The 11,909-nt window shown below is 32.0% G+C and overlaps 1 protein-coding gene across 2 annotated transcripts; it reads left to right on the forward strand.

Annotated features, from left to right (window-relative positions):
- Positions 1-275: 275 nt before the first annotated feature.
- On the forward strand, positions 276-10,940 carry LOC107949681 (polycomb group protein EMBRYONIC FLOWER 2). Of its 2 annotated transcripts, XM_016884409.2 has the most exons (21): positions 276-436; positions 699-826; positions 1,079-1,226; positions 1,470-1,525; positions 1,978-2,092; positions 2,207-2,366; positions 2,502-2,638; positions 3,414-3,476; positions 3,583-3,707; positions 4,402-4,466; positions 4,869-4,921; positions 5,030-5,083; positions 5,168-5,227; positions 5,602-5,648; positions 5,741-5,862; positions 6,407-6,623; positions 7,154-7,202; positions 9,570-9,653; positions 9,742-9,821; positions 10,259-10,348; positions 10,569-10,940. In XM_016884409.2, the coding sequence occupies exons 2-21, from the start codon at positions 789-791 to the stop codon at positions 10,690-10,692; spliced, it is 1,887 nt and encodes a 628-aa protein (XP_016739898.1). In that variant the 5' UTR covers positions 276-436; positions 699-788; the 3' UTR covers positions 10,693-10,940. The 2 variants fall into 2 exon arrangements, with proteins under 2 accessions (XP_016739898.1, XP_016739900.1); XM_016884411.2 differs by lacking the exon at positions 699-826 and having other exon boundaries at positions 286-436.
- Positions 10,941-11,909: the final 969 nt, after the last annotated feature.

Consider the following 11,909-nt stretch of genomic DNA (forward strand, 5'->3'; position numbering starts at 1 on the left):
AAAGAGCTCTACAAGTGAATTTTTAGAATCTTAATTGATGCCATTTGTTTTTAGGATGGAATAAAATAATAATTAAATAATTAAAAAAGACAATGAGAAATCGTAGGGTAATAATCTGGCAATTTTTTACTCTGGATTATAATCCTAAAAGCAATTTGCAGATCACATTCTTACAGGTTTAAATCATGTTTTAGATCAAATAAGTACCAAAGTAGAATAATAATATAATTTGAGGGATAATTTTGTATTTAAGCCCTAAAAGTGAAAATTACATTTGCTCCGAGAAATGCACAAAAACTCACGCGGCACACTCCTTCCCCACTCTTTTTCTCCCCGATTATATTAACACACCGAAATAGAGTTTAATTCCGATTCCAAAATTGAACTTTCTTTTTCAAATTCCAAGCTCCCTATTAGGGTTCTTCATTTCTCAAAGGTCAGTTCATTTTATTCTCTCAATCTCTTTTCATCACATTTTTCTGATTTATTATATATATTTTCTCTCTTTAGTTCTAAACATCTACTTCACCAATTTCTTTCTGATTTTTTTCCTTAATTCTTTTGGAACGATTGAGGATTATCTTAAAGCAAAATAACATTTGAACTTTAATCTATAACAGATGATTTTTTCCGGTGTTAATTATAAACCATTTTTAAAATTAATTAGAGTTTTACAAGGTTTGATTTCTGCTTTGCAGGTTTAACGTGGTTAATTTTTAAGATACTTTGTGGTGGACAAAAAGTTGATAGAAAGCTATGTTACTAAACCTAAGCATTATCTAATAAGAATGCCGGGCATTCCTTTAGTGGCTCGTGAAACCTCCTCGTATGTTCTCTCTGATTAAACACATTTGATTTTTTTTTATAAATGTTATGCTAGTATTTATGTTTGGTATTTGAGTTTAGCCTAATTTTTAATCATGTCATGCTAAAATTTGGAGAGTACCAGTGTATGCTTGATTATTGTTGAGTTATTATAGAGTTTCAGTTTTCTTTTTCCGTGTGTGTGTGTTATAATATGACTATTTGTATGAGCTCATGAGTTGGGTTCTCGATTGCTGTTATCATATTTTTCCAGTTATTCTAGAAGCACAGATCAGATGTGCCGAGAAGATTCCCGCCTGCATTTATCTGCAGAAGAGGAAATTGCTGCTGAAGAGAGTTTATCTATTTATTGCAAGCCTGTAGAACTCTATAACATTCTTCAAAGGCGTGCTGTAAGAAATGTAATACTTCTGCTTCTTGTTGCATCAGCCATTTTATATATTTAATTACTTTTATGTATATCGGTTTTCATTTGCTCTCGGTAACATTTGGCATTGCATACAGTTAATTCTGAATCTTGCTTTGAAACCATCTTCAATTTCTTTTCGTTGGCTGAGATTTTACTTTTATCTTTAACACACATTTTGTCTTGATTTTATTCTACCTATTGTGGCTATTTTTCAATAATTGTTTCTAATTTTCAGCCTTTGTTTCTTCAAAGATGTTTGCGATACAAAATTCAGGCAAAACACAAAATGAGGTAATATTTCAATCCGATAATTAAATGTACTATACATTCCTAGATTTTATGGTTTTAAGTGCTTTTTGTAGCATTACCCTTTTCTTTCCCATTATAGTGAACTGATGGTAGGGCATAAAGGGAATACAGAACCTGATTAGTGCTTTTTGGTAGAAGAAGTATAGGGATTTTAGAGATGAATATTGATGGTTATTAGGGTAAGCAAATATGTAATATGTTTGCTTATGTTTGACAATATATATTATGCTTGTGGAATTAGCATTAGTTAGGGAGCAATGAAAAGTTTCTTCACAATAGGATTTTTTTGGGGGTATGATTGTGAATGGGTTTATTAAGTAAAAATATTGATGCAGATTGTTAGGGTGGTGTGCTGTCTTATTTGCTTTCATCAAAAGTTGCTATGTAAAGGTAATTTTGAGTTATTAACTGTATTCTATTTGGTTGGTATGTAGAATACAAATGTCAGTGTCCATATCAAGGATTGTGAATGAGGGTGTACTGACTCAAAGTCTTTTCCCGTTATACATCTTGTTGGCAAGAGTAGTTTCTGATGTCGCGGTTGCAGAGGTAGGTTGTCTCATGAATTTACATTTAAAGCTAAATACATTAGTCGCTATATCTTTTTTGGATATGGTTAAACTTCATGTATGATATATTTACTTTTTGAGTCCCACAATGAAGTATTCTGCAGTTTATCGTTTTCGTCGGGCATGTATCTTGACTAGCTTCACTGGCATTGAGGGCAGTAATCAAGCTCAAGCAAATTTTGTTCTCCCTGAGATTAATAAGTTAGCTATGGAAGCCAAATCTGGTTCTCTTGCAATTTTGCTTGTCAGCTTTGGTATGTATTTAATAGATCCTTTACATGTAGGTGCATTGATTAGATCCCTATAGCTTAATTTTAGTATGAATTGTTGAGAAATTAAATCTTTCTTTTCTTTCTGCTGCTTTATTTCACATTCAATTTGTTTTGCAGCCAATGGAGGTTGCTGCCTATGGGGTAGGATACCATTAGAATCACTATATTTGTCATGGGAAAAAGCCCCAAACTTGAGTTTAGGACAAAGAGCTGAGATGATATTTCCTGTTGACATGCATTCTTGCCTATTGAAGGTGTGGCATCAAATCCTACTTCTTATATATATTTCTAAAGAATTCTGAAGTACTGTTCTTCTAATTGCTTAGCTACTATTTCAGTCAATATCATGGCAAAAAATAGCATGTCTAACATTTGGTAAAAGGTTTTTTTGGTACTTAGTCATTAATGTACCACTTCTAGGGCAGTGCTCAACTGCTTCTGGGCCAATTTTATATGTTATTCTCAGACAAAATAATATTATTAAGGAATGATTCTAGAATCAAGCTTGGTCTCTGTTTCTTTCCTCAGTGTTTTCATTGGGCATATGCCTGTAATATTATTCAACCCTGTCATCTACCAGTCTGTGCTTGAGAATTCATCTTAACCGTTGAAGGGATATTTTTAACTCCTCCCATATACATCTACGAGTTCTTCAAAGAAAACTTTAACTGTAGTTGAGAAGTTGGTAGAAGCAAGGAAATATTTGTTCAACAATGTCCAAGGTGTATAATGGTCAACAGAAATTGTATGCAAGTAGCATAGGGCTCTGTGTTTTAGGGATGTTGGTTGTGTTGCCAAACCATTTGTGTCCAATCAGGTTTCCATGTGCTTACATGGTTTTCTGTGTTATTAAATAAAGAACTGAACTGGCCAGGGGACTTTTGCTGCTTTTATTGTTAGTGAAATGACTTTATTTAGATGACTGTAACCGGTGTAGTAAATTGCAATGCGTTTCATTCAGTGATGATTGAAAATTATATAAATTTTCAAATATCTGAATTGTGGGTAATTTTATTTTTCCTGGTGCAGTTGACTTCTTTGAATGAGGACAAATGCATCTTAATCCAAAATTCCAGCAATTCTTTGTTAATGGTAGTTCTTGCGTTTTCTCTTTTAATAATTTAAAATAAACATTTATAATATTCTTCTGGAAATATTTTACTTATGATATTAAGTTTGGCCATTTGCACTGCAAAAGAACGAATCACTGCAGCTGCAGGTCATCATTTCTGCTGAAGAAGTTGGGGCAAAGGAAAATTCTCCCTATAATTCATACACATGCAGTGGCGTTTCTTCTTCATCATCACCGTCTCATATTATTCGGTAATCCTTATTATAAAAATTATAATAATTATTAAATATAGTTTTGCTATTCTAGTCAAACCTATTCTCTTTCTATTTCCTAACGTTTTGATGTTACCCAGTTTTTCCTGATGTCCGTGTGTGTGAAATCACCTCGTCATTCTCTAACTAGCTCATCACTTTCCCATCATTCTGCTCTCTTGAGTTTTGATTGAACTTTGAAATAATACTTGGATTCATTTATTCTCATAAACCTTTGGTGCTCCGAGAAAAGTAATTTTACGAGAATGTGATGAAGGGTAAAACTATACAGTTTGAAACTAAGTCTATCATTGATGATTGTTTGTTTGTGATGGAATCGTGACAATTATTTTGCCAATACTGCCTTGATTTATCCTTGAGGTTTGAATAGCCATACATCATAGTAAGCTACTTTGTTTCATCACCAAGAAGTCTGTTGACAATTATTTTCACGATTCTGTTGAATACTTTATGTTTAAATTGATTTACCACCCATCTAAACATACTCGTCTTAAAATGCATTTAGACTATAATTTGTGTGTTTCAAACCAAGTGCCCCCCTCCCCCCACCCTCGGAAAAAAAGAAAAAAGTTGAAAGAGAAAAGGATTGTACATTTGCATTATGTATTTCCTTCTTGAACTGTGGTCTTTATATCTCTTTCTATGACTTTAATTTTGTTGCTTCTGGTTCTAGGTTGAGAGCAGGAAATGTCATCTTTAACTATAGATATTACAACAATAAGTTACAGAGAACTGAAGGTATTATTTCTTAGTTGCATCTTTTTCATTGGTAATGGGAGCTTGAATCATATACATGTTATGCCTTACTTGCCTGCAAGTATTTGAAATGTGGGAGAGGATGTGACTAGGAAACCATTCTCTGAAATTAAAGATTTTTTTTTTTGGCTGGTAAAGCTGTTGGCATTATTTAGAATTGAACTTAAATTTTTTCTTGATGTTGAATCCTTTTCTTTTGCTTGCTTGTACCCCCAAGCTTAGGAGAATGTTTCTTCAACCTTTTTGGTTTTTCTCTCCTGGACCCAGTGTGGTAGACATTTTTGTTAACTAGTTAATCATCAGCAATTGGTTTTGGAATTTTATATCATTTATGCATGATACCCATCTTATTGATTTAATGTCATAAATTCCAATTATTTGCAGTAACTGAAGATTTCTCTTGTCCTTTCTGCTTGGTAAAGTGTGCAAGCTTTAAGGTTGTTCCTGTTGCTTCTATTTTTCCTTATTCTGTATCATTTTAATTCAAATGAACATGAACCCGTATTACTTAGATATTTATGTTTGATCCTTAAATTTTCTTGTAGGGTCTGAGGCATCACTTGCCAGCATCCCATGATCTCTTCAATTTTGAGTTTTGGGTTGGTAAAATTCAGGAATCTGCGGTAGCATTCCAATAATTGATGCTTTCATACCAAAGATTCTAATCCATTGGTACTTTGTAGGTAACTGAAGAGTATCAAGCTGTTAATGTTTCTGTCAAAACTGATAGCTGGAGATCTGAGGTAAGAGCGTTTTCTTGTCAAGGTTGCAGAACTCTATTTGTTAACTGGTTTCTGACCCCCTCCCCCTTCTCTCATTACTGAATTAAAATCAGCTGCTAAATAAACTGATTTGGACCATTGCTAATGGGCGGGGCTGGCCCTTTTTTTACTACCAATTCTTACAAATTTATACAGAGAAGTATATATTATGATAAATCAAGGTGAAATTTGCCGCTATAGTATGACTCATCATTGAATTTGCCACTCTATCTCAATTTAGTCATGAATATAGGTGCTAGCTTCATATTCAGATTGCAGAATTGGAAAAAAGCTCATATAACTAGTTTCCATATAAAGTATCCTTTTTGTTGTTCATGTATATGTTCTCTGTTCAGATTGTTGCAGATGGTGTTGATCCTAAACAGCAGACTTTTTTCTTTTGGTAAGTTGTTTAATTTGCCATTTTGTGTGCTTGCGAGTCTTTTCTCATCCAATTTCCATGAACTAAAGTTGGTAGCTCATGTGTATGCCAAGCTCAAAGCAACTGAGGCGTAGACGACCGAAGAACCTAGATCAAAATGCAAGGCGTCTGCGCCCTGTTTTCATGGAGTCAAAGTTGCCAGCAGGAGGTTGTGAGCTTCTTGACAAGGCTCATGGTATGACAATTTCTTTTATGATTGCATAGATTAGTTTTTTATATTAAAAAAAATCATTTTGTTTAACAAGTTTAATATATTCTTTAAGAAAAAAAAGGTTGTCTAGGCACTCCTGGTCCTGGATGAGGAAAAGTGAAACTAATGTTATGGGGTTAAAAATGAAACAGAACCACCTCAGCTTTTGCTAAGTAAATCCCTTCCTGGTATTCCTTAAACTGGTTGAGTGTAGGAGTTTGAAGTTGAGATACTGGTTCCTGGTATTTCCAATTATATTTTTCCAAACATCCCAAGGTAAAAATCTGGGCCAAAAATGTGTAAGATGATTCTCTATGGTGATTGACTTGAGTCATTGGAGATACAATGGATGGCCGACAACTACCAATGAATCATATGGCCAAAGAAAATTACAAGTATGTTGTCAATTGACCTCATATGACCTCTGTGCATAAGTCTAATCTGAAACTCTGGGTTGAGCTGATCAACTTTAAGAATCTTGTTTGTTACTTTAGCTCATTCAAATACTGATGAAAGGCTCTTGCTTCAGGTGGAACCATTTTACGAAATGCTACAATTGGTGCTTTGGAGTATGCACAACATGTTCCATCCAGTTTCAATGTTCCAGGGGTTTCAGGTGCTGCTGGACAATTGTATTCTGATTCTGAACATGTTCAATCAGTGTCTGGAAACAATCTTGCGCCCCCTGCCTTGTTGCAATTTGCAAAGACAAGAAAAATATCGATGGAACGTTCTGATCCAAGGAAGTATGTCTTTATTCTCTCTCTCTCTCTATATATATATATGTATATTCAGCATTCTTAACTCATTTCAAAGCTGTGCATTGGTTAAATGCTTTTATTGTTTTTTTCATTAGAGCATTGCTGATTGAACTTGATCTGTGAATATAGACTTTGCCTAGTCATTATTGTGAACTTTCTATATTAGATTTTCTTGGTGCCAATGGTAATAGCTTCTGTTGGGTTATTGTTTTGCTGGAGAATGTTGGTCTCAGAACTGTAGGGGGTAGAAGGTACTTTATCTATTCCCCTATCTGTCAAGCGGCCACTGCAATTCCTGATTAAGACATAAATGGTCTAAATCCTATATCTATCATGCCCCTTCCAGTTTAGTAATTGAACTGACAAGAACAGTTGTGACTAAGTAGTTAAAGATGGAAATGTGTTCTTTCAAAATTGCTGTGCTCATTTTCCCCTATCCACCTATTCTGCACCATTTTTCCCTATGGCGAAACCATGAATATGGGTTTGAGTTACTCCTTTTTCTGTCTTTTCAGCCGTACTCTGCTTCAGAAGCGACAATTTTTTCACTCACATAGAGCACAGGTAAGTGAGATCTTTGTAATTTGTGTTTGTTATTTGGTTCTGGAAAATTGCAGTGATATCAATAATTAGTAGTGTAAAAGGAAGAGTGGGGAGAAAGAGGAAAAGAAAAATAGTGCCTGCTATTGCTTACACTTATCTCACACACGTTTACAGTTTAGATCTACTTTCCTGTTAGTGGCCTAGCTAGCTAGGGACTGCTTCTGGCTGTCCATTTTTGCATGGTATACTTGATATGCCTTTGCATTAGCTTTGATCAAGAGATATTAAGCTTAGTAATAGTGGACTATGAAACCCGTGACAAATCTAATATATGTATATATATAATAAGGTAAGGTACGTGCTTGCATGGGAAATGTTTCTTGCATGGACGCTGACATGGGCACTTTATTTAACGTGTAAGCAAGCTATCTAATTAGATGCCCCCCACATAAATTTAAATTTATTATTTTGGATAAAGGTATAATTTCTTTATTTTGTATTAAATATTAAAAAAAACAATTATCCTTTTTATCCAATCTATATTATTTTTTTCCCAATTAAATTACTTATGCTTTGTTTATCCAACTCCAAAATTTAACTATTTATTCAAAATAATAGAAGATATTTTTTAAATTAAAAATAATTGAGTAAATCTTTTTAAATGAATTAGTTTAGAGTTCTACTTTTTAATAGTTACAAATTTCATAAATTTTGTATCATTATCCAAGTTTAAATAAAAACTTTAAATAAGGGTGTGTTTGATAATCATTTTAATTTTTTACTTAATATAAATTTTTCAACAAAAAAGTGTTGAATAAGTAAGTTGGTAGCTATTTATCACTTAACTTAGAAAATATTAAGCTGATTTTATTTTATTAGAAACTTGAAATAAATTATCCTTTTTTTAAAACGCAGAGATATTCAAAATTAATAAGATCCAAAACTATTCTAAATAATATAAAATATTATATTAATAAGATTGGAATTAAAAATAAATAATCTTTTAAAAATCAATTTTTACTTTTTTTCAAACAATATAATTATATTCAGTGTTTATATTTACTAATTTATTAGACAATTTTCTAATATAAATTCAGCACTTAAAATATTTAGTAGTAAAAATTCAGTACTAAATTTTTCAGCACTTAAAATTTCAGTTTATCAAATACACCCTATGTTTTAAATGAAAAATCTAACATATAATATAGAACAAGGCACATTGTCAAGGGTTGCTTCCATGGATGCCGAGACGGATACTCTCCTTGAATGAGACCTAAGTCCAAGTAAAATTGTATCTATCGGATAATTGTTTTTCTTTTTTTTTTTGTACATATATATCAAGTAACTAAATCATAAAATTTTAAAATTAAAGCTAACTCTATATTTTTACTTGGTCTTTTTACCACAAATTTTAGTTTTTAAATGGGTTAATGTAGAAATTTGCCACTATACTTTAGATAGAAATTGAAATTTGCTACTATGTTTTAGTCTTGTTGATACTTGCCTTTGTACTTCTAAATTAATGGTAAATTTACCACTCTACTTCAACTCTATATTGAATTTTGCTACTTAAATTTTATTTAAATGAATTTTAAAACTAAAGTTTGATTTCTGATTAAATTTTACTATTCAATTTCAATTTAAATTAACTTAAGTTAAATTTAATAAAAATATTTTAATTATTTTATTTAAATAATTAATTAACATAATATTAAATATTAAAAAATGATATTTATAAAAAATAAAGTATTCTTTTTTATATATTTTAAAAATTTTCAATTTTTTCTTTCATTAAATAAAAATTCTAAGTTAATTTATATTTTTAATAATTTTATAAAGTAACTTAATGTTACTATTAAAGTAAAAATATTTGAAATAATATTTTTCCATTAAATTTTGTTTTCAAATCAATAAAATCGATACCTAATGGTAAAATTTTATTTAAAAAGTCAAAATTGGTGTTAAAATTAATGACAATTCAAAGTTTAATGGCTGATTTCAATCACATAAAAGTTGAATGGTAAGGCTAACATCAATAAAAATAAAATGTAGTAGCAAAATTTGATATCTGCTTATAGTATAGTGACAAATTTACACTATAACCCTTTTTAAATTTCTTAGCTAGTTTTACATTGAGTTGTATTTAAAATAGTATACTATAATAGAATTATCCATTTAAAATGTTAAACTTATTAGTTAGTTTTACAACTCTTCTATTAAATATTTTTAAATAAATTTTTATTTTTATTTAAATAAATGTTTATATTTGAATAAATTAAAACTCACATCATATAAATCAAATAAATAAAATTAACCCATGGCCTCAAAGTAGTGTCACTTAATATTTTATACATCAAAAACTCAGAAACTGTATATTTCTTATTGAAGCCAATGGCAATGGATCAAGTAGTGTCTGACAGAGACAGTGAGGATGAAGTTGATGATGATGTTGCAGATTTTGAAGATCGAAGGGTTAGTTTTTGTTTATTTGAATGAATTGCATCTTTGTGAAGCGTTTTGTATCTACAAGATTGCATTTAGATGATCTTGCATGTTGCAGATGCTTGATGATTTTGTAGATGTAACCAAAGATGAGAAGCAAATAATGCATTTGTGGAACTCGTTTGTGAGGAAGCAAAGGTAATCTTGTCTTCCTCTGTGATTTTTTTAATTCTCTCTATTCCTTTTACCTTTCTCACTTGAAAGTGGTTGACGGATTCAAATAATGCATCACATATTAAGTTCTCTAGAAAAAATAAGCTTAATGAAAGTACGGTCATAGGATTAGCCATTCCAATATAAGCCATGTTTCAGACATTCTCTTCAATCCATGTTCTTGCTTGGACATTCCTCTAAGTGGTTTGTGTAACGGTTGCATTTGAACTGAATCTGCAAGATACTTGGACATTCCTTATGAACAGAGTATGTTTTAAACACATTTGGACCTATCTGTATTATTCTGAGGATGTTTTTCTTTTCCTCGTCATTTTTTTTCTCTTTGTTGATCTGAAATAGTGTTGTGGACCTTCTGGTTATTGATTTACTTCTGTTCTAATATTTTATATTTGTGATGACAGGGTGTTGGCAGATGGTCATATTCCATGGGCATGTGAAGCGTTTTCAAATTTACATGGGCGCAACCTTGTCAAAGCTCCAGCACTCATCTGGTAGATTTTCTCGTTTTCATTTGTGATTAATTTTATATGTACATTCGAACCTCCCGCTTGTACTTTTTCTCTATGTAGTTTCATTCTCTTCTTCGTTTCATATGCATTTGCTTGTTTGATTATATTATACTTATCTTCTAAGTGCTTCCTAATCGGTTAATAGTTTTGCTACCCTCTTTTGGATGTGTGATAACTAACTAAGCATTTGTTGTACCGGCAGGTGTTGGAGATTATTCATGATCAAGTTGTGGAATCACGGCATCCTCGATGCACGAACAATGAATAATTGTAATATTATTCTGGAACAATACGAAAAGCAGGATTTGCATCCTATAAAAGGCTAAAAATATGGTAAGTTTTGCTTCCTATTTTTTTTGGTAAAAAGACAGGCAGTTGGTAAACAACCATGACCCAGAACTGCTGTTCAACAGTCACTTCCAGTCTCACCACCAATTTGCACAAGGGTCAGTGACCCTCCGTAAGCTCTTACTTCCCACGAAACCCTACTGTTGTGTAGCTTTACGATCGACTGGTATAATTCATACATTTTATTTGTATATTTAACTCTTTACAGAAATCATTTTTTCTCCCACCTCCGTGTTTGCTTTTGCTTAGATTTAAGAATCCGTATTTTAAAATTTTTTAAAAGAAGATTAATGGTTTAAAGTCAATAGTCATAGTGTTTAAATAAACAAATAGAATATGTTAAATGTAAGCCTGGAAACTAAAAAAAGAAAGAAAACAATCATCATGATGAGCACCCTCCTTTTCAGTCTGGGACGTATAGAAGGCTTGATTATTTAATAGGGCAAGCCCTATTCCTAAAGTTGGCTAAATACGATAAACTGATGCTTTCAACAAAGTCCAATGCTTATCCAATCTAATTTTCTTTTCAATTTTCTTTTCCGTTCTTTTGGTTGGTGACACATTACAAAGCAGCAGTAATACGAGTATAGGTTACTGATTAGCATGCATTGATACCTACCCTGAACCTGTGTTTGCCTGTGACTTATGTTGCTTGTTGCTGCAAGTTTTGCACAGTGTTCTACAGTCATGGTTTTAGTATGTGGCGTCCCTTGAGTCCAGGGGTCAGATATTTTAATCTGCAGACATCATTATATACCTGTTGGGCCCTCCACTGTACCTTGAACTTTTCATATTTAAGCATTCTAAGAATAATTTGCTAAGCTTGATGTGGGGAGGGTTTGTATACTTCATGGTTTTGATGCTGCAGGCCACTCCAGCTTTTAATAATAATTAAATTATTTGTCTAGCCATGTGGTCATGTTATTTTTTCATCTATCATGTAATGCTAATGAGAGTATCATTTACCCTTTATTGGGTTATGAATTCTACTATTGTAAATGAAGATATGTCATGTAGAAGTCGTATACTCAATGTATCAACTTTCGGCTCTTTAATTATTTGAATTCGAGCTTTTAATACATCAAAGTATACGAGTTACGTATACATAGTTAGTCACTCACTTAGGATTGAGGTAAGTCATGCTTTGAATATTACAAGTGAATTAATCCATAAACAGATACAAGAATTAATTTAA

The sequence above is a fragment of the Gossypium hirsutum genome, chromosome D03 (assembly GCF_007990345.1).
Source record: "Gossypium hirsutum isolate 1008001.06 chromosome D03, Gossypium_hirsutum_v2.1, whole genome shotgun sequence".
In the NCBI taxonomy this organism is placed as follows: Eukaryota; Viridiplantae; Streptophyta; class Magnoliopsida; order Malvales; family Malvaceae; genus Gossypium; species Gossypium hirsutum.